We start from the raw sequence: 24,290 nt of genomic DNA, 5'->3' as shown, positions 1-24,290 counted from the left end.
GACAGTGATACTTCATACTGAATTCCTTCTTTCATGCAAATGGTACAAGGATGTAGCATTTTCATGCTTGTGGCAATGTCTATGAAGTTCAAAACATGTCTCAAACTGGCTTTACAAATGTGACATGCCACCTCAGCTGCTGTAAACCTCAGCAGACATGCCAGACCACCGTGTTGGAGGCATGTCATGGAATGCTAGAGGTCACAGAATACTGCAGTCTTCCCATTCTTTTATGTGATGCCCAATTTCCTACTCAGACCTTTCACACCTACATTATGGAACATGCGTCTCCTATGAAGACAGGCTGAGTGAGTTGGGGTTGTTCAGTCTCAACAAGAGAAGGCTCCAGGGAGACCTAAAAGCAGCCTTCCAGTATCTAAAGGGGAAAGAGATCTGGAGAGGGATTTTTCACAAAGGTGGGTAGTGATAGGACAAATGGGAATGGCTTTAAATTGAAAGAGGGCAGGGTTAGTTTAGACAATAGGAAAAAATATTTTACTCTGAGGATGGTCAGACAATGGAACAGGTTGCCCAAAGCAAATGTGGATGTCCCATCCCTGGAAGTATTTAAGGTCGGGTTGGCTGAGGCTTTGAGCAACCTGGTCTAGTGGGAGGTGCCTCTGTCCATGGCAGGGGATTTGGAACTAAATGATATTTAAGGTCAGTTCCAAACCAAACCATTCTATGAGTCTATGAAATAGTTAATCAAGATGAAGGACTGCTTCCATCTTACAATAATGATTTCTACTGATTTACACTTGGATGGCCTATTAAATGGAGAATATTTCTGATATTACATCTGTAGAGATGGGAAAACCACATATATGAATGAGTGCAATCCATTTGTGATTTTATGGACCCAAAGTTCTCTAGAGAGCATCCCTGAGTGTTGAATTTTACATTTAGATTGCTGAGTTAGCTGAAATATGTGTAATATCACTGGTAGGCAGAGAGCTCCCTATTGACTCTGAGCAGAGGAAGGCCCTTGTGCATTGTTTATTTCAGCAAGGATGTGAGCTGGCATGCGCCCATGAAATGAAATGTTGCACAGCTACATTGGGTTTTTTTTGTCGTTTTTGTTTTTTTTTTTCAGGGTATGTGAATAAATGATGTGTGGAGCTGAAAGCTCTCACTCACTGGAAAGCTTGGCTCTTTTTCCTGAATACATGAGTAGAGATGCATTAGACATGCTTATATTTCTTAATGTGCCTATGGGAGAAATAATCCAATACAGCTATCTTTCTGTGCCCCTCAGATTCATAAGTAATCTCGCTCTCAGGCTAGCAAAGTGTACAGCTCAGCTCAGAATCAGGTTTCCACTATTTTACTACATGTATGGCTGTTTTTCCTGGCTCTTGACAGTGATACTTCATGTTGAATTCCTTCTTTGGTATGTATGCATTTATTTAATAGCAGATGTTTATTTCTGCTGATTTATGAGGCAGTATTACAGAGACTGAGCCCAATCACTGGGTTTTATAAGTGGGATTGTTTCAATTCCACTTTAAAAAGATGTAGTATGAAAGCTTAACTCTAAACCACACCTTCAAACTCCAGTGCACATTCACAAAAAATAACCACAAATCCAGTGATTGACGGGGGCTGAACAGCAGCAGGGGCAAGTCCCACATGTGCAGACCTGCCTTTTGCTCTTTGGGGCTGGCAGCTGAGGTGGAAAGGGTGCTCAGGGGCCTCTGCTTTGCTGGGGCAGACAGCAATTTCTCCAGCTACTCAGCAACCCAGTTTCTTGCATTGTTCACAGAAGATTTAACTCAGTAAGAACTACTTCAAAGGCTTTATATAGCTTATGCTGTGGCTTGTGTTGAAATGCAACAAGCTTTTTTCAACAAAGGCAATGAAGATTTTCAGATCTCAAGGACTTCTAGGCTTTATTATTTATTTACACTGGTTTTAAAAAGAGGGAGAGAAAGAAAGGTTAACTCTCCTCTTTTTATTTTCTTTTCTTGATTCCTTAAGACTCTGAACTTGTCTGCAACCAACACCAAAAACCCGACCCTTGCACTTATATTTCCTTAACTGTGGTGACTTAAAATTTCTAATTAAGAAATCAGTTAAAAGAAAGTCTTTGAAGATCATTTATGGGCACAGAGATGAAAAAATCTGCAATTTGGACAAAGCCACAGAGGAAGTTGTGAATGCAAAATGATCCTGTTCTGTTCCCTTATTAAAATCAATGACATTTTGTCATAGAGAAGGACTGTCCCAAATAACTGCCTAAAACTCAAATTATATAATATTTATAGTGAACATTTAAGAAAATAAATAATTAAAGAGATGAAGAAATTAAGGAAATCATCTCAAATAAAAATTGGGAAATGGGATTTAACAAACAAATACAGAAAAATGGCAATAATTAAAAATAAACAACGCACAAGAGAGGAATAAGTCTACATCTTCACTGTACGTTGTCCCTTTGGACACTTATTTTCCCTATCTTGCAATCAAATGTCTTTATCAGACCTTTGCTTTAGCTCTATACATAAACATACATGTATGGAAAGATGAAATAAGTGATAGCATTCTGAAACATTGTGTTAATGATATGTCAAACAAAATGAGAGGAAAAGAATTTCATAGATATGCTGCAAGCTATATTTGCATCATGGAATTTTACAGTCTATATTTTACATACTTTTATAAGAACTTGACAGCACATAGTTTAATTATAGTTCAAATACTTCTTTGAAGCTAATTCACTGACCATCAAGGTACAGAATGATTGTAAAATATCCAAATTTTCTAATTCCTCTAAAAAATTGGGACTTTTGATTAAATCCTTGTGGCTTTTACTGTTACCAAAGACTTTGCTAGGTAAAGGTTAGTATGTCACAGTCCATATACAATCCATCAGACACCACTGTCCATAGTGACAATTATAAAAATGGGACTCACCTATAAAGTAGGACAGCAGTATTGCCAGCAGCACTGAGACCCCTACAGCACAGAGTGCAGTACATTTCCAGCTACAGTACTTCGAAGACTTCTTGAATTTAAAAGCACTTCTGGATAGAGTGTTCCTAGGTAGTGGCCGAGTAGGAGGGGAATAAACAGAGCCGGATGCCATTGTGTACCCTGGTGTTGCAGTACTGAACAGCGGTGTGGTCCCTGTTCCTGTTTTGAATAGGAAATGCCTGTGAAAGAAAGAGCATATGGTAAAGTATAAAAGTAAAGAAAGCTGGAGCACAGGCAATCCCTCTTTTGTTTAATGTTGCCTATTTTTCACAACATCCAATCTACAAAGGGTCATAGAAGCAATAACTTGTTATGACATTCACACATAAAAGGATACTTCCCTTTTAAGTAAAGACCAAAGCCCCCCAAATATTTGTAACACACTACTATCCAGACAGGAAACAGAACTACCCAAAATACAGTGTAGTAGGGAGGAAGTCTCTCACAGTCTATCCAACAAGTAGGGACAGGCTTTCTGCTGCTTATTTGTGTTGGCTTCTGCTACGGACTACAGGGAACTCCATTAAAAAGTCAATAATGAGCAATGTGACTGCAGTCCACACTACTTATCACAGCATTCCTGGGCTAAGTACAAGGAAAACAGCAATCTTTCATTTACAAACTTTTGGCAGCTTTGCCAAAAATAGTCAAAGACTTTTTGTAGATGTGTCCTAAATAATCAGTTCACTAATTCACCTCTACTCACACATAACCTTACCATTAAAAGATCTGATTATGGATACAGCAGCTAGTTACAGCCTAGGAGAGGTACTTTAAAGAAATATACTTAGTAAGTGCTAAGAAAGAACCACAACCAGCAACAGATACGAAAAACAAAGTTAAAACACTGTAAATTACCAGTAAACTTTTTCCCCCCAATTATATTTCCAAAGGAAATACTACTCCCTGAGTCTCTCTATGCTAGAATCCTTTCATTTTAGTTCATGCAAGTGTTAATTATTTTGAAAGAGCCTCTAAGCATGGCATATACCACCTGGAGTTTTTCTTGCTGCGCAGGTACACAATTCTATAAACAACAAAACTTCACAGAAAGACCTTTGCACCAGGGGCTTTTCCACCAATTTGCTGTGTAAGTAACTCTATAGCATATGGCTTGGCCTTGCCTAATTACGCTTGGCAAAATGAACACATTATAGATAATAAAGGGAAGAAAGCATATTGTGGAGACTTTTGAACTTCCCAACCGCACAACTAAACTGATCTGGAGAGGTTTGCATTTTTCAGTGGGTAAGGGACACCCATGAAGTGCTGATACCCAGGCCCTCCTGAAGCCAAGTGCATGCTTACACTGTGTTTGCCTACTGTGTGTCACCTGTACAGGGATGGGTCAGCATCTAGCACCAAATGAGCCAGCTGTGGAGGGGAAAAGCCTCACTAGATACATCACGTGGCAATCTGGACTACTTCTTAGCTGATGGAACTTTCATTCTCTGGGACCCATGCTTGGGTCCTTGCATAGTAATGGACCAATTCATACATGTATAGCAGCTTTGTCAGAAATACACTACGAAGACACTAGAAATTAATTTGCCCCACTGGAGCCTGAGAAAAATATCAGCAGTTGATAAACAAGACTTGTCATTTGCAGATGATCTTTCTATGGGAGGTTAGCAGATAACTAGAACATCTTGGCATAGGTCTTCTCGAAAATATTTACATTACAAACATGGTTCCATGAAGTATGTTTCAAAGGTTACTTCACTCTGAACAATATTAAACTTGCTGGCACAAACAAGAAAAGTATATGCACTAGATCTACTGATGCACAAGAGCACATTCCAGATTTTTTTGGCATCTGAGCTCAGAGTATTACCAACAACTTCAAAAGGCAAAGCCCTGGTGGTTTAAATCCTGCTAAGAAGGCATTTCATTACAAGTTGTGACATTTTCTATGTAACAAACACCAAAATAATAATAACTAGCCCTATGTTAAAAATGTTTTACATCTTAACAACAGCATGACTTTGGTTTTACAGAGTCACAGAATCACATAAATTCATTAAGTCCTGATAAATTGTTTTATCCACCTGACTTTTATTGCTCTTTCATTTCTGGCTACTTATGGTAAATGCTATGCCCAAGTATATTTCACAAAGAATGTCTACACAGATCTCAAGAAAATGCAAGACACAAAGGTAGCTGTTTCCCTTTCAATGGGCAATGTTTACTGTTTTGGGGAACAGAAGAAAAGCCATAAAGTAGATACAATAACACTCCTCCTAAACATCAGCTTCCATGTTAAAAATAAGAAGCTGCCTGACCAGCCTGCAATCTTCACATTCTCCTCCTCCCCCCGATAGACTCAACAGACTGAAAATGCAAACTGGCATTACGGGAGCACTTGAATGGAACTCCAAATACTTTAAGCTTTAACAAAATAATGCAACAAACAGTCTGACACTGGTATTTTATTTTCTCTTTTTCTCTCTGAGAAAGTGAGAGCTCAGACATTGGCTTTGGTGAAGCACAGCATACTACAGACTGTAATGCATATTCTCAAACTCTTTGAGGAATTAATTCCTTAGACAAACTTGGGAGATGACAGTGGTGGTGTGAACTGTCATAGCTCTGACAGTCCACCTCAGGCATCAAGGCAATGAAAGCTGTAACTTTTATATGTGAATCATAGAACCATTTAGGTTGGAAATGACTCTCAAGATTATCAAATCCAACTGTTAACCCAGCACTGCCAAGCCCACCACTAAACCATGTTCTTAAGTGCCACATATACACGTCTTTTAAATACCTCCAGGGATGATGACTCAGCCACTTTCCTGGGCAGACAGTTCTACTGACTGACAACCCTTTCAGAGAAGAATTTTTTTCTAATATTTCATCTAAACCTCCCCTGGTGCAACTTGAAACCATTTCTTCTTGTCCTATGGCTTTTTACTTGTGACAACATCTGCCCCTCACCTTGCTAGAACCTCCTTTCAGGTGGATAAGATCCCCGCAAGACTCGTCTTCTCTAGGCTAAACAATCCCAGCTCCCTTAGCTGCTCCTCTTAAGATTTGTGCTCCAGACCCTTCACCAGTTTTGTTACCTTTCTCTGGATTTGCTCCAGCACCTCAATGTGGTTCTTTTAGTGTAGGGCCCAGAACAGGACACAGGATTAGAGACGTTGCCTCACCAGTGCTGAGTATATGGGGGCAAACACTGCTGGCCACACTTTTTGATACAGGCCAGGATGCCATTGGCTTTCTTGGCCAGCAGGACACACTGCTGGCTCATGTCCATCTGGCTGTCCATCAGCACTCCCCGGTCCTTTTTCTGCTGGGCAGCTTTCCAGGCACTCTTCCCTCAGTCTGTAGCGCTTCATGGGGTTGTTGGGACCCAAGTGCAGGACCTTGTTGAACCTTAAACAGCAGGCCTTGGCACATCCAGTTCGCCTGTCCAGAACCCTCTGTGGAATTTTCCTACCCACCAGCAGATAAATACTCCCACCCCACTTGGTGCCTCTGTGTACTTGATGAGGACGCATTTGATCTCTTCATCAATAAATCATTGATAAAGATGGTTGAGAAAGAAATTAAACAGGACTGGTCCCAATACTGAGCCATGGGGAACACCACTTGTGACTGGCCACTAGCTGGATATAACTCCATTCACCACTCTGTCCCCAGCCATTCAGCCAGTTTTCTACGCAGTGCACCTGCCCATGCTGTGATCAGCCAGTTTCTACAGGAGAATGCTGTGGGAATTCAGCAGTAGGAATTCAGCAGTGTGTAGTCTTGGGCAGCACACAGCACAGCTCCTCACTGTAAGCTATTCTCTTTTGCTTTGAATCCCATGAATAAAATGCCATAGCGGTGGCACCGTCTGGCTGAATGCTAAGAGAAAAATGACAGAAAAGCCAGTCTGGCATCTTATTCTGGGTTAAGAAAATTTGGTTGGATCTCTCTATTTCTAATGAGTGGAGTTACTAACAAAGTTGTCAGACTCTCCTGCTACATTAACTCCAAGTGATAAGTATTTAAAGTGTAACACTATCAGACTTGCACATCTTGTCTGCCTCACTGAGCCATGCCAAACTGTTCCTATGAGACACTTAGAAGGATATGGTATCTGACAACAAATCCAGGCTGCTTCCAGATAACGCTGAAATTCTTATGCTCTTGAAACATAATCCATCCACAAATGATTTTAATTATCTATATATCCATCTATCTTGTCTTTTCAAACTATGGAACTCAAATAGCTAATTTCTAAAATCTAAACTGTTTGTACTACTTGACCAGGCACTGACTTGTGGGCAATTACACTATATTTCATCTCAGGGAGCTTATAGCATCTACAATAGTGTATCTTTCATTCAAAATTGATCACCTAACATGAACTTGCTATATCTTCATGTGAGCAGCATTTTAAATATTTTATTAAGCTTTGGAGTACAAAAATCCAGTGAATCATGCTAATATTTTACAAGACAAGCCAGTTCTATTTTTATTAAATAATTCAACTCAACTTTTAAAGCAAATAATAGTCTACTTTTACATTTATTCAATATATATCTCTGCCTGCTTATTCAATAGATGTTGCTATTAAAAAGTTCAGTTAATCTTAACATTTCAGTAGGGGAAGTATTTAGTACCTAAACAATCTAAAGTGCAGACTGGTGGCAAAATATGAAGTTATGTCATAAACTAATCCTTGGATGCAAAGACAGCTGAGAAGTCCCCTTATTTCACAAATGGAAGGCATTTTTACTTAAGCTTTTGTCCTTACAAGAAAAGACAGAAATATAGCATCAAAAACCTCAAAGGTGTCAGCAAGCAGATGAACCCAGGTAAATAATCATGCTTTTCATTTAACTCAGTGATGGTGTTTAACCAAGTGCTGGTGTGCACTGGCTGACATGCAGATGGCTTCTTCCTTCTAGAGCTTGGTGGCGGAGAATTCACACTGTGTTGCCCCATCCTCCGTGGAAAATAAAACTGAAGCACTCTCTACTAAATTCAGTAAATGTGAAAACATAGGGGGTAAAAAAAGTGATAAAAACTGCATATGAGTCCAGCAGAAAGATTCAGTCAACTGAAAACTGTGTCTTTAGGGAAATGGAGATAGATTATCAAAATATTCAAGGACAGTAAGACTCAGCCCAGAAGCCCAAACACCTCTGATATAGGATAGCCAGGTATCCAGCAATAGAAATGTGATTTAGAATTACTCTCTTTACGAAAGGATCTATGACAAGAACTTTTGACCTCAGTTTAGAAGAAAATTGATACTATGCATCAATGAATGCAATATTACATAAACACATCTGGAAGGCCCTAAACACCAGACTGCCAGAAGCTGAGATATTATATAAATAAACTATCACCCAGTAGAAAGGAATATTGCCCATTACTTTATAAATAGACTGGTCTCAATTTGTATAGAGTTACTGCATCATTTTAACATTCTTAATATAATTTTTACATTAGATACATGACTTTTTTTAAGCATCTGCTGAAATTACTTCACCTCGCAAAAGATTAATTTCTCTAATTTTTGGGCAGCCTACATTATCATTTCGAACAACCTTCTTGGCAGTATTTTAGTTTGTTTTAAATTATTTCATACAGCACAACCCTGCCAATAGAGTGCTGAAGACCATGGCAAGTATGTCACAATGCACTAAAAGTCACACAGGACATTTACAAAATTCATACTAAATATAGAATTGCGAATAAGGCCCAGCAAAATTCTACTGAACTTCTCAAAGTATTTCAGATTATGCATCTTATTTTATCACCCTGTCAGTGGGATTTAAGGGTAGCTATTGTTATTTTGTGCAGCACTATTGTTTAGTTGACAACTGCTGTCACAGAATAAAGGTCAGTATTGCTAGGCCTTATGCATGTACATATAGCTCTCATCTTAAGAGCTATAATACCACTGATGCAGAATAAAATTGTATTTAAAATATATGTGTTTAAAAAACCTAAATCCCTCTCTCTTAAATCTTTGAACCTTGTGTATTGTTGTACAATAGCAGCAAACCGAAAAATCTGGAGGAGGATAAATATACTAGTTTAGCCATGTTTTTGAATAGAGAGCTTCCACCAGGATCAGTAACAAATGTCATAGGGTCACTACAGTATAGGTTTTCCTGCAGCACTCTCTCCCATACTGTCCTAAATGCAATATTTGGTCAGTTCCATGATAGTGTCAAAGACCTGTGGGTCTTCAGATCTTTACAGCCCACTACTAGAAGACAACTTGAGGGAGAACAGCTCTAACACTCAAAAGACTGTGCTACAAAAGGAACCCAATATCAGAAATGATCTCTGGCCTGGACTTCTGAAGAAGTTCTCTGTCTGAAAAACAGTGTAAGGGGTAGAATTCCCCTATGCATATGCAGTAAAATTAACAAGTTACTTCATTCAAAAAATTGTGGAGAAAGAGAACATCTAATTTGATAGAGAACACTTACATGTACAAAATCTGTGTACAGATACATATAACTGTACTCAAAATGAAAAAAACCCAGGAATTACTGCAGGAGGTAGATCACCAGGAACAATACTCTGAAAGTGGCCAGTTCAAAGGATGGGATGAATGCCATCCAGTCTACTTATTCACTAACAGCTCACTCTTTCTCTATACAGTCCACAACTCATGTTCTCACTGATGTCTTGTGGCATTTTGCTCTGTAGGCTAAACATGCACTATATCAAAATATATTTTCCTCTAGCAATTTCAATTTAAATTCAACTGATTACTCTCTCATTCCTGTATAATGAGCACGTACTGTTTGCACTTCAGTACACAGAGACAAATTTTTATATTACTGTTTGATTCACTTTATTTTTAGGGTAAAACATACAAAAGATTTAAGAAGCAATTGCCTAAAGCAAAAAAGCAAAACACGCTTTTTATGGGTCAGGCAAAGGCAACTGTGGAGTTGAGGAAAGCTATTTTCAGGTACCTGTTGTTTCAGTCCACAATAAAACAGAAGTGACATTTGGAAATTGACAGAATAGAAAGTGACTTGAGGAGTGGTGAAAGAGGAAAGAAAAACTATCCCTAACATTTTTCACATTTGTTTCTTTTACCCTTAGGTATCAAAGGACCCCTGAATATTCAGAAATATCTATGACTCTCTCAAAATTTCTTTTATGTAATAACAAGTCTACTAATCTGTTACATGCCTGTTCCAGCAAAGGCAATACCATTGTGCGTAATCACAAGTTAAATACTTTACTTAATGAGCACACCAATTTTTACATTGTGGAGCACAGGTTTGCCTCTTCTCCCCCTGCCCCCTGACCAACTCAAATCTAACTCTATTAAAAAATTACCTATTTACCTCTAACTCTAAGGTATGTTGAATCTGAGGACATTATTACATGAACTAAGACACTTGTAAGCAAGCCCAGGTAAAATGTCTTATGCATTCTGCTAAGGTCCTCAGTCTGTTAGCATGGATTCACTTCAAAGCACAAGTGGCAGTATCTACACCTTGGACACCCAGAATTAGGAACACATCAATTGCATTCTCCCAGGCCTCCAGAGGTGGAAGAAACTTCTGTCAAATCCACTTAGAGTGAATGCAAGTTGAGAGAAATGTAAATTTTAGTGATTTTATGTTTTGGTGATATGTTTAGGTCTCAGGACCAATACTTCCAGAATTCAATAATACTCCTAATTACCTCAGTTTGACGTTTAATATAATTGTAATGCTGAATTTCTGGGAATAAAAACTGTAACTATGCTGCTTTGTAATGAACACAACTCTGATGATTGCTCACCTGAACTAAAAATAAACGAACAGATTTTGCCCTCAAATGGTACCAATTCACAACGCACCTATCTGGATACAGAAGCAGTCAGTAATTCTGCTTTTCAAAAGTATTAAGGCACATTCTACAAATGTCTGGCAACACCATGAGGCAAATGTAAGCAAGTAAGACATAAGGGTAGCTGAAACTTTATCTTTCTATTTTTCTGGTGCTTCAAATGGGCATAGGTAAGTCAGACAGAAGAGACTTCTAAGGTTTGGAAGCTCTCATTCTCTACCTCAAATACATCATCACTGACACATGGAGAGAGAGTGCATTTCTATCTCTGAGTGAAGACCTAGCATTTTATTTGCCATTTCCATACAAAGAAATAAATCAATCTTACAAAAGTTACTTGAAGAGAGGATGGGTATATCCAGCTGCACTATTTTTGTTTGCTCCAACTTCTCTCATTTAAGTTTCTGTATTTATGTCTCCCTGACTTTCCTTAATGCAAACCGAGCTGACTTTTCCCCTAATGGGAATGAGTTATCATGCTTTTTCTTTGTTAAAAAACCCCCACCAGATACATCAACTATCAGAAGAAAACCATTAACTGTGGAAAAGATGGTGGTCCAAGATTGTAATGAATCCTACTACTACACCTAGTGACTGGTGTGCCCTCTCTCTGCTGACAGGCCCTATTCATGCTGGATTGAACTAGGTTCTCTGAGAGAGATCATGACCCTGACCTGCCACCTGACATTAGAGAGCTCTGCCTGGTTCACTAATGGATAGATTACATCAATAAATATGATTCTTTGCACTGAGCTGAGGAAACAGATGGAAAGAAAAGATTAATCTCTGCCGACTGACATTACAGGAGAGATGTAAAAGATAACAGAAATTACTGGCTAGGTCTCATTTGAACTCTGGTTCACTGATGCATGAGATAAGCCTTCTCAGCGGGCTCCAGCAGGAATTGGATTTTTGTTTCTCTGTGAACACTTTATGCCTGTCTTCATCTTCTGTTAACATTCTTCTGAGATGAAACCTTGTAGCTGGTGGTGTTTGCCCTTAGCACAGGCTTATGACTGACTTCCACAGAACCATATGGCTGCATTTAACATAAATCCAAGCCAGCACAGAAACTATGTTACACTGTGAATTTGTCTTAGTTTGTTTTCTGGGCAGAAATGCAATCAAAAAATTGCCCAGGAAAAGATAAAAGTAAATTTCCGCTTCCTTGGAGCCAGTATTAATACTATCATAATCCTGGAAAAATCTCCAAGATCACAACACGTGAAATGATGATCAAAGTTTGGGGGAAAGAAAGAAAGAGAAGAGCGCTATTATCCATATGCAAAACCAGAGAAAACAACTGTGAGAACTGGAGATAAGCCTCTTCTGCCAGCTTATTCAAATGTTTCAGAAAAACACTTTACATATGGTAACACTTGGTTAAATTTGGATGGATTTACACCAAGGACCCACTTTCTTTACAAACTGAACACTGAAAGCCAAGAAAGAACAAAAGTACTACTAGGCCTGTTAAGTATCTTTCTTACTGCCTGTGTGTTCTTCCATACCTGGCCCCCTGGCAGACCACCACTCCACTGCTGGCTGCTGATGGAGAAAGACTCGAGAAATCAGGCGTGGCAACCTGCAGCTGAAGCTTTAAAGAGCAATTCAGATAAGGCAGTGTCCCAGTCTGCTGTAAAAGCCACTTGGACATGGTGACTTGAAGGACTGATTCCTGACAAAAGCCCCAAACTTCCTCTCCTTTGGTGTGCAAGAGTGAATCTTCTTTTGCACTACTCTTACTTTCTGGGTGGTGCAAGAAAGAATATAGTGTTGCAGCAAGCAGAGGGCACCTGTTCTAGTATTTGTTTCTCCAAGTTCAGATTCAGGCTGCTAGTTCTCTACCCCAGAGAAGGAGGAGTTCACTTCTGTGATATGTATCACATAAACCCAGGATCAAAAGAACGAGTATGATCAGAGGGCACTGCTGAGCCTACTTGTTCATGCTCCTCTCTGCTATACTGCACTCTGTGAAGATGAACAAGGGGAACAAACAATGCTAAGTCACTTTGCAGAAGGGCACAGGAGAGTCTGGTGCAAAGAATGACTCATGTTGGGAAGAAAAGAAACCTTGCTCAGTTTTAGTTACTCATACTGTTCATTACAGGATTTGCCCATTACATACTTTCCAGATGAGAGTGAAACTCAACCTACGTATTGCTGAAAAAATATCAAGTGACTGTTCTCCTCTGAGGCTTTGTCTGTGTCTCTCAGAGGACCAGCACTTACAGAGACTTCTTCACTTCTGAAGGAGGCAGCAGTTGGTGTAAACCTGACAGCCCCTTGCTACACTTTCTGACACTGACAATATTCATGCCATTGCAGTTCTCTCTCCAAAGGAAGAGAGAGCAGAGGAAAGCATCTGAATTTTGCAGTGAGGACATGAAATACTCACATGAGCAGTAAGGATTTATATTACAATTCCTTATCTTGTTCTCTGCTCTTCTGGAATCTTATCCCTACCAAGACAGAGATAGGAAAATTTGTCTCTGAGATGAGGCATTCTGACTTTGGCCAGTTCCTGTCTTGAATATTGAATAAGTTAAGCTTTCCAGGTAGAAAAGCAAAGAAAGGTAGGTCACATGTACTTTTTACTAGCCTTTCTGTCTTCATAAAGTTGAAAGAGAAGAATTGCTCTAAATGTCTCAAAAAGCACATGGAAACTATTTAAAAAAGAAACAGTTTAATAGAGACTCAGAGCTGCATTATTTACCCAAGGATTAATTTGGAAGTTGGAACAAAGGTCGCAATTTTGTCTGCCCCTCAAAGGCTGAGCTACTGGACATTTTAAAAAAAAGAAAGAGCAAAGGGAAGTTAAAGAAGTGAAGTATTCTCTCAGTGACTAATAGGATCTGATTCTGCCTCAAGCTGCAAGCAGGCTGAAGATTCCATCATAATGGACCTGTGAACCTAAGCTCTCTTACTGATGTCCGTAGCAGTGTTTCTCTTGCCATTCAGGGGCCATGATAACCCGTGATGAACCCTGTGCTGCCACTACTGTGCTATCAGCAGTCACTCACACAGCCAGACTCCTGTCACTGCAGCGACAGCTCTGTCATAACCTCTGAGTTACAGCCACTACCACCAACTTGGCAACTGTGCACACACGTGATGCAACAGTCAGAATCACAGAATCACAGACGCAGAGTTGGAAGGAACCCACAAGGATCATCGAGTCCAACTCTTCAGTCAATGGCCCACATAGGGTATTGAGCCCATGACCTTGGCATTATTACAACCAAGTTTTAACCAACTGAGCTAATCTCAGGGTCATTCCTATTTCCATTTCTTTTTGTTCCATGGTGAAAACTTGAGCACTATGCTTGCATAGTCTTTCATATGCAACATGCCAAGTTACACAGAAATGAGATTCCACCCTTGGGGATTCTACAAGGCAGAGGATTGCATGTTGTGCCCAGAAGACAGTGAAACATTAATGGTACTCATTTCCACACTTGCCTTTTAGGAGCTGGACTTCTCTTTGTACAATCAGTAATATCAGAGATGTTGAATGCAGGCACTATACAGTCATCCAGGTCTTTGTTTTGCCATGATACTTGGTATTGTTTCCTCACCTGTTTGAGTGTGACACAAAGAATCTCCAGACTCTGTTAAAAGTTCCTCTCTGGTTCAACTCCAGCTGCACTTACTGGGATAGCAAGTTCAACTGCAGCCATTCAACTGTTGAAAGAGGTTACTTTTGATTTTGTAAATTTTGTGTGTTTAACTTTATGACACCGATGACAATTTTTTAATAAAATGTTCTTTGGTTTAACTTGGGATTTTTTAAAGAGAGTTTGAAGAAACTTAAGAAATCATATTGAAAGTTTTCCTATCTGCATAGGCCATCACAGAAAATCTTGGGTTTGATTATTTCTGCTTCTGTCACTAGTAGAGCATATGTCAGCAGCCAAAGTTTCTCACCATCTTGAGACAGTCCTACAGGTGATGAGGTGCATGCAGTTCAAAAGGACTTCACAAGTAATTACAACCAGTAAAAGACAAGAAATCTCAGTTTTCATTCTAGATGTTCAACCTTTAGTTCTCTAGCATTTTATCTATGTCCTACCTTGCCTAAACAACCAGTCTCAGCTCCTTCTTCTCCTTATGGACTTCTCCACCTACCCATTTGAACATCCACTCCTACCCCTTTTGTACCAAGTCTTTTTCAGTTTTCTCCTCTCCATTCTGCACTCTTGGCTTCTTACACTCAAGTTTAATTCAGTATGTTCTTATAACAACCTGACCTCCTTTAAACTCAACTCTCCCAAACTTTTCCCCCAACAGATGACAAAAATCCCTAATCAACCTCCTTGCAAAGAATTCCTGCTTAAATGCCAATAGGAAGTTTGAAAACCCCAACACTGCAAAAATATGAAATTTTCAGAGAATAAGGAGCCTATAGAAGTAGAAAGTGCTAGCAAGCTTTATCTACAAGTAATATAAGTACAGTCATTTACTGATAGTGAATCCTACATATTTTCAGATAACCTGGGGATAACACTATCAGGTAAAGTAAAAGAAAAACAGACTTCTTGCTTCAAACTAAGCTGCTTTGTCAACAGGTATGCTAATATATGTTTACACATTAGAGAAAAGAATAAACCAACAATACATACCATTAAAACACTTTGAGATCTCCAGCTGTCTTATGATAATTAATACAATGTGCATAAATCTCTCTAAGCTATAAATAACTACTCTTTAGGTCTAGGAAGATGAATCAATTGAATTTCTATGTGAAGTGCCTATTTCTGTTATCATTTTTAACACTAAAGTAGTCAAATCCATTAGATTAATATTTGCTCTGTAAGCCATACAAATGAAGAAGCAGTATATCATAATGTAACACAGGCATGAGATGAACACAAAGAAACAAATATATAATGATTCTAGCTGTGACACAGTATGTTAGTGAGGCTGATAAACCAAATCTTCATGCTGATAGCATGTTGTAGTCTCAAATATATTATGCTTTGGAACTGATGTGTTATTATCTCTGGAAAACCTTCACATTAGGAGATGATCCCTGCTACCATAATTTTAAAAATGAAGGGATTACAAGCAAGATAAATTTCATTGTATTGTTTACCTGAATTAGTATCAACTAACAGGAATTTCATATAATATAGTCCATTTGCTAAAATACTTGAATGTGGTAGTCCCATTACAAACATACAAAGCATAAACCAGGCATGGTTCTATTAACTCCAGCAATTATGCCTCTGAATCAGTATGGTAATCAGTCTACAGAGAACAATAATATTTGGCTTTGTTCTTTTTTAATACAATATGCTTACATTTTTACTTTGAAGAAAATAATGTATTAGGTCTTCTGGCAAATATCTGCAGTATCTTTGAGTTTGCTGATAATGATTAACTGAATTTAACATCCTATTCTTTTCCTGCTGTTGATTGTAAACTGTGGCTAAGTGAAAGTTTAAGAGTTTTGGGAAGAAGAAGCAGATCAATGTATAGCGGCAGTATATCTTACAGATTAATTAGTTATTAATGGGCAGATGCAGATCTCCTCATTTAATCAAATAGCACCTTACCCCCTTTATAATGTTGAGTGTCACCATTAGCAAAACAGAACTTGAACATAAAGATATGATTTTACCATAGTATAGATAAACAAACAAGGGCAAATTTATGATTCTCAGTTCTTTATTAAAATTTAGCATAGTGTGCTGATTAACAGACTGGGGCTCATTAGATACGGTACTACTTTGTCAGGGGGGTTTTATGTGTGTGGATCAGAAATGAATTATACAGACTTGGCATAAGAATGCCAAAGCATAGTTCAAAAATTAGACATATACTATGGACAAAGTAAGGTAGTTACAGAACAGGTCTAAACCACAAACTTTATTTACACAAACTGAAATGTTAATTTATACGGAATTCTCTATTTACAATTACACATTTATCAGCAGTTGCAGTTTCAAACTAGCTGGTCAAAATATTATAGATTAAATATATAATTCTTCTTGATTTCTTTGATTGGTCATTCCTTATGCTATATTAATATGTCATAATATTTCTAAAAGAAACATTTGCTAAGTAGTAAATATATTACAAACTAAGAATCAGATTTGGCAAATGTGTAATCATACAAATAGGTTCCAACAGCTTGCAGGATCAGGCCATAGAGAACTAATACAACCTTAATTGTACTCTTACTGTCTTAAGTGAACGCAAACAAGATTCAGCAGTCAAAGTTTACCATTTTGTGTCTACCATGAGTCAGTATGACAAACTATTGAAAGCCTAATTTTTAATATATCAGACATAAAGATGAGGACGTCTGTCCCAGATATTTTTTACTATTGCAATAAATTTCTTTTCAAATCACACTTTTTCTTCTGGGTCAACAGTTAACATCATGCAAACACTTAGAGTCACATACCCATAACTGCTATTGTGATATGCTGGAGAAAACACATCCATCTCTATAAGGCTGTCATGACCATTTGCAAGGACTGCTTGATTTTCTAATTCTCTATACACAAAGATACAAAAAGATGAAATTAGAGGTGCAATTTTAAATTAAAGAATGGGATGATCCCACAGAAAAGAATATATTCTATTGCGTAACTTTTTTTTCATGGATGTACAAAACAATGTGGGACTCATCTGCCTGGCATGCTGTCCTCTGAACTATATGCAGGATTATAACCTGAAGACACAGCATTGCAAGGCTACCATTAGGTGGTCATTACCCTTTGGTGAACCCTTATTTATGTGCAAGCCCTTGAATAAAACTCCTGGCTGCGACCTGTGGCAAAACAGCCTTAAGGACTGAACAGTGCATAGTGGGGGATGTTGTTTAGTTGATGAGGCTGGACCAGAGATGAAGTTATAAAAGTGAACTGAGACTAAAAGGCCATTCTCTTGCTGGCTATCTGGCACAGCCAGCCAGCCAGCAAATATGCAGAGGGCTGGCTACCAGAGTAAATGGAGATCTCATGTTCTGCAAACAACAATGCACAGCAGCAGCGGAGGGAAAGGAAGGACCAGGGACTCTTGTTCTCTCAGGGAATAGTGAGAAAAAGAAGGGGGAAAAACAAAGTTATGAACAATTATTTTTTTTAGAACTGCATATTTCTTTTGTCTTATCTAAATTATTCCAATGACTGCATATTTCTGAAGAGGGGAACAATAAACTCAAGGAATACTGTGCAAAAGCTACTGAATTCTGGACTATCACTGCTTGTCTAAGAGCCAGGGGACAAAATACAAAGCATGATCAAATTCCAAGTACTCATAGTGACAGCAAGGGATATTTGAGCAGGAAAGATGCCAGAGAGATCAAACAAAAATCTTAAGTAAGACACTATTGACACCAAAGGAAGCTTACAAGCATATGGGCCCAGTGTTTTAGGATTCAAACAGATGCTCAGTGAGAACCCGACTGCAAGAGAATATCAGAAGAAAACAGAACATTTTATTCGACTTTAGTCTTTCAAAACAGTATTGGTTCTTTGACTTAAAGAACATGTCTAATGTGTGCATATACTGACACCATAGTCACGGCATGTCAGTCTTTAAAAATGTATTCACTATTCAAGCAAAGTCCTGTTTTCTCAACTTGCAGACCAGTAATGTGACATGTTCACAGTGATAAATAGGGTCTTTGGAAGAGCAGGACTTTAATTCCAACCCCAATTTCTGCCTTTATTTTGTGCCATGCACCTTCTCAAAAGAAATAACATGTCTAATCAAGTCCATGTGTGAAAACCTGGAAGACTTACAAAACAGAACAGTTTTGAATTTGATTAAACCAGACACTGTTTTAGTGGGTGGAATGCATAAAATAGCTGCTTTGAGCAGACTTTAACCTCCAGCAACAGTGTGCTTTTGCAGAAAATCAATCAGTCTCAACCCAAATTGATTTAAAACTTCCCTGGAAACTATCAACACCCTTTCCACACCTTAATCAATATTGTAGGCACTAGCTTCATTGGCAATCCACCCCAATAAAGACATATGGGTATGTTCATCACACTTTAGGGAGTTACTAAAATCTTCACATTGTAAAATGAAGTTTGAATCAAACTTGAAGAACAGTTTTGAAGTAACACATTCCAGGAATTGTTTTGTCTATACCATTTCTGAGGTATTCTAGTACTTAAATTAAATCCCTCAAAATGCTAAAATATTTTCCAGTATTTCTTCAACCAATATCTTCTTTCTTCTTGGTAAAATTGGTAGATAAGCAACTGAATACAGTAATGTTCCCACTCACTCTACTTTTAAGTCTAAGTGTTAAGAGAAGACTAAGCAGTACCAGTATAAACTATGAAAAACATGTTAGTTTCTTGGCTAGTTTCTACAAAATTTCACAGTCCATCATACAAAATGCAGCCATCTTTCAAAAATGCAGGTATTTTATACAGCAAATCAAGCAAGGAAAAGCAAAGCTCTTCTTTTATTCACTCAGAGATTTATTCCTTGACTGGAGTATGTCACTTTTCCTTGCCAACAAATTGATATTAGACATTCAATGTCTAAAATTAATGAGATATCACCCAAGAAAGGCACTAAGAGATGTTGCCAGTTTATTTTGATCTACACATTTAAGAATTCTAACACAGTTTTCCTCTGTGCACCTCTAACATTCATAATTGACTGCACATTAGAAAACTTCTGCACATCCAAATAATGATCAAGAAATCACTACTAAAACAAGTAGGTGAATAAAAACTTAAAGATCAATAATAATAAAAAACCTACTAATATTTAATTACTAAATCGTAATGTATCATATGACACACCTGACATGCAGTCATATATTTGCATGTGGTTTTGGCTGCCCAACCAGTAGTTCAAAGAAAAAAACGGAAAGTTTTGTGGTTTCTTCAAAAGTTCGTATTGCTCTCTAGTGCTGGCTTCTATAGGAGATATATTGCTTCTACAGCTGAATCTCACAGCAGGCTGGGGAACAGTCAAATAGTAAAGATCACTAAATGTCCAATGAATAGGTCCTGCAGTCTGCAGGAAATCTGCAGGAAGTATTTTTTTTACTGTCTTGCTTTTGTTTTAATGCAGATGTTACTGAGCCCAAATAGAGGGAAGGTAATTTCTGCCACTGCTCAGTAACCTCACTGTCATTTACAGATGGCATCAAAGATGAAAGAAGCACTCACATAATTGAAGTTACAGTTTTAGGCCCTCATAAAATTTTAAGCAAAGAGTCTTTTCATATTTAATAAAATATAAATTGCAATTTCTGTTGGACATCATTGATCTGTTACCTCACAGTTCATCTATTTAGCCAGTAACAGCAATGCTTTACACAAAACTATTAACTCTTGTTAACACTGCTTTACACAGAGCCAAATTGGAGTATATTCTATTAAATACACAACTGAATCCAGTATTATGAAATATATATTTCAAAGTCACTTCCGTTACTACTGCAGAATGATAGGGACTAAAACCTTCTTCAGGCTTGGCAAATATATCCCTCTCACCTACAGGCACACACACAAAGACAGCCAATTCACTACCCAGCAATACACGACAGTGAGCTGTATGTCATTTCTACACCACTCATCACCAGTATGAGCCCACAGAGCTACAAAGATAGCTGTGTATAGACACTGACATTCACATTCTGTACCTCTAAAGGGCCATCATACAGGTCAGATAAAAAAAAAGAGCTGACTATGAGCATAAGCAAAAATATTTCCAAAGAGGAAATAAACTTTCTTGAAGGCTAAGAAAAGGATGAAGGAAGAGACCTTTCACAGAGTCATTAATATAATTGAAAATGAGCCTAAAAATCACACTCAGTAAGGATCCTTAACCAAGAAGGGAAAAGCCAATGACAAATACGATGAGTTCTTTGCCTCTAGTTCCAACTGAGATTATTAGAAAAACTAATTAGATAATTAGAAAAATTAGTAGGGTTCTGTCCATTGTCATATGAAACTTTTACATCTCAGCTCATACACAAGTGTTAAAATCTTTAACACCCAAATATGCCTAGCTTTTCATCAGGAACATTTAAAAGATGAAAAGACTTTACTCCTTAAAAAATATTTACTCCAGGTTGGTAGTGGCATTCTCATTCAAGTTCTACATCTTTATAAACATAATAAAACCATATGGCAATTGAAGCAAACATCAAAGACCTTACCAGTCTACCTAAGATTAACTAGCATCAAGAAAACATCAAACATCTTTTTCCCACTACAACCTTACTTGTTCTATAAGAAAATGCTTTCTTAATGTACTAAATTTTTTGAGTATGGTGATGAAATCTCTTCAGTGGAATGCTATTCCACAGCGTCTGTGCAATAGTGGAGGGCCCAAGGAAACTAAGAAAAGGAACAGACATTCTCAAACAACCCCCTGCAGCGCTACAGGCTGGGCACAGAGTGGCTGGAGAGCAGCCAGACAGAAAGGGACCTTGGAGTACTAATTGACAGGAAGCTCAACATGAGTCAACAGTGTGCCCAGGTGGCCAAGAAGGCCAATGGGATCCTGTCCTGTATCAAAAATAGTGTGACCAGCAGGACCAGGGAAGTGATCCTTCCCCTGTACTCTGCGTTGGGGAGGCCACACCTTGAGTACTGTGTTCAGTTCTGGGCCCCTCAGTTCAGAAAGGATATTGAGGTGCTGGAGCGGGTCCAGAGAAGAGCAACAAGGCTGGTGAAGGGACTGGAGCACAAGTCCTATGGGGAGAGGCTGAGGGAGCTGGGGTTGTTTAGCCTGGAGAAGAGGAGGCTTAGAGGTGACCTCATCACTGTCTAGAACTACCTGAAGGGAAGTTATAGCCAGGTGGGGGCTGGTCTCTTCTCCCAGGCACTCAGCAATAGGACAAGGGGGCACGGGATTAAGCTCTGCCAGGGGAAATTTAATTTGGATATCAGAAAAAAATTCTTTCCACAGAGAGTAATCAGGCATTGGAATGGGCTGCCCAGAGAGGTGGTGGATTCACCATCCCTAGAGATTTTTAAACACAGATTGGACGTGGCTCTGGGTGCCATGATCTAGTAAATGGACTGGAGTTGGACCAAGGGTTGGACTCGATGATCTTGGAGGTCTTTTCCAACCCAATCGATTCTATGATTCTATGAAACACCTGTGGGGACAAAAACAATCTAAAAGAGAATCTTAAGGTTGTGTATGCTTTAAATAAGACAAAACCACCTTTACTTTGCTATAAAACATAATTTAAAGGGATTCAAAGAATGAATAGAGCGGATTCCATAAACATTTTCAAGAATTAATGTCAACTTCAATATAGTAATAAATGCTCAGTTTGATGATTAAATTGGAACATTACGACTTTCGCTAATAAAAAATTAGTGCTGATTGAGTGTTACTTGAGTACTAATTAATCACTGTAGGTAAATTCAGCTCTGTGCCAGTCAGTCCTATCAGTTTTTTATAGATGATTCCGCATCATACATCATTCTGCATCTGAAGAAGTTAGTGTCACCCTTCGTATTAGCTGTTTCTTTCCTAGAGCTAGTTATCAAGATGAGGACAAATTTATCATTATACCAGAAGTAGGTTCTTTTGTCTTACCGAATCCTAAGTACCTTTAAAAAACATCACACCTCACATAAGTATTTCTGTAAAGGTACCAAGTATAGGAATTAAAAAGTATTACTGAAAGTTCCTCGACATTTGATCTCTATGACAGTATATATTGGACACATAAAATATCTGGCAAGCAAGGCAAGAGATTTCTTTCAACAGTCAAAAGCCACAGATTATGAACAGGAAGGAAAATGCTTGTCTGGAAAAATTAGTATACTCTCTGAGTCCAATTACTCTGCAATAGGCATTGTAAGGCAGAAGAAAGTCACTGAGTCAGAGAGGACAGATTTTTTAGTACTGAAAAGTTTTCAGTTTTGTTTGCTGAATTAAAGGGAAGTATTAGCTGCTGGTCAACTTTCATTAATTTCAATGTTTTCTTTAGAAGTGCCACAGTGTGTAGTAGTACCTCAGTAATTACCTGCTTTCCAGTGGTGCATTACTGCCAAGGACCCAGCTGTCCTGCAGCTGGACTGACTCAGGTGTGGTTTGCAGCTCGGCGGGCAAAGCAGCCGGCGGGGCCGGACTCTGATTCCTCCTATTTGTCAGTGAGTTTCTGTTAAGTGAGGTGATGGATGGGTGATGCTGTGCTGAATGTTGCTTGTGAGAAGGCGGCAAAGGCTGCAGGGTTGACTGGCCTTGGTTATTTGGAGGTTGTTCTATGAAGAAAAAAAATTAAAGTTCATTATAGAACATCTCAGAATTTGCTACAACCAAAGCAAAATAGAAATTCAATATAATCCTATCATCTAATATATTTGCATATTATTCTATTAGCTGATATTCAGTGACATTCTCCAAGAGCAAGTTTACCCTTGATACACCAAGTTCTAATTAATATACAACAGATGGTAAAATTGCTTTTGGTTTTAATTTGTTTCAGGTTTTTTTTTTTAATCTGGTTTTATTAACACCTACAGAAAATAGCATCTGACAGATCCCCTAATGTGCCTTTAGACTTCAGCTTTTTTTAACAAACCAACCCTGAAATTAAATGGGCAATTTCAGTAGAACACAAAGGTTTTCAAGATGCATATAATCCTTATAATTATTTAATGGAGTTTTTTAAGCTTTATTTAACTGCAATAAATTATTACAAGCTAGTTGCTAAACAGCAGTCGACTACTCTAGTTTAGTGCATTTCAAATAAGATAGAGCTGCACTATGATCTGCTAATAGATGCTAAATATTCTTTAGCAGAAGGTCACTCTGTGAAGCAGATGTTGCTTCATGGATATTTAACAGACTGATTCACATCTGATTACAACGTCAGAAGACTCATATACTTAATGACCGTCACATCCATTAGAACACACACAGAACAGATTTTTCAATTTCACACTATGCAATATAACTACAGTTTGGAGGAAGTCACAGGTGATAAGAGAGTGAGGCCATCAGAACAAAAGGAAATATTTTTTTGACTTAACCAAAGCACACAATGCCCATAAAGCTTAAACCCAAAATCTCAGAACATCAAAACCTGCAATCGAATACCTCCATCAATGTCAGGTTTTAACAATCTGTTCTATAAAATCAGTGGCAAGTAAGTCATAAACAGAAGACAAACTTTGACAAATAACAAAATGCACACAAAATTGAAAACCTCGAGACACTGAATTTATCGAGATTTAGCAATGACTGATGGCACTTAAGCATGTAACACTTAACAATATGTAATTCAAATTGCAAGCTATTTCCTAAACTAATGTAGCAGAACATACTTAAAAATATAAATGCAAATGTTAAGCAAAGCAGAAGATACAGGGCCTGCACTTAGTTCACAGTGCAGATGTTTTCAGGTAGTCTTTAAATTAGTTGCTTGATTTTCGTAAGCAATTCCCTGTCTGGAACTGGTTATAAATGCAAATTGTTACAAACTGAATAATAATACCTTGGTACAGAGAACACAGGAAAAGTATTTCTGTTGAAACAGATGTTTCCAATAATTTACA

General features: G+C 38.2%; 1 protein-coding gene across 1 annotated transcript in view; it reads right to left on the bottom strand.

Annotated features, from left to right (window-relative positions):
- Positions 1 to 24,290, bottom strand: part of TENM3 (teneurin transmembrane protein 3) — a 608,874-nt gene that overhangs the window by 116,473 nt on the left and 468,111 nt on the right. The window contains exons 6-7 of the mRNA XM_071556284.1: positions 22,757 to 22,994; positions 2,914 to 3,152 (exon numbers count right to left, since the gene is read on the bottom strand). Coding sequence (XP_071412385.1) covers positions 2,914 to 3,152; positions 22,757 to 22,994 — 477 coding nt within the window. The remainder of the gene's footprint in view (positions 1 to 2,913; positions 3,153 to 22,756; positions 22,995 to 24,290) is intronic.

This window comes from Pithys albifrons, chromosome 5 (assembly GCF_047495875.1).
Source record: "Pithys albifrons albifrons isolate INPA30051 chromosome 5, PitAlb_v1, whole genome shotgun sequence".
In the NCBI taxonomy this organism is placed as follows: Eukaryota; Metazoa; Chordata; class Aves; order Passeriformes; family Thamnophilidae; genus Pithys; species Pithys albifrons.
Note: the sequence above shows the minus strand (reverse complement) of the source record. Positions and strands in the feature narration are given on the sequence as shown.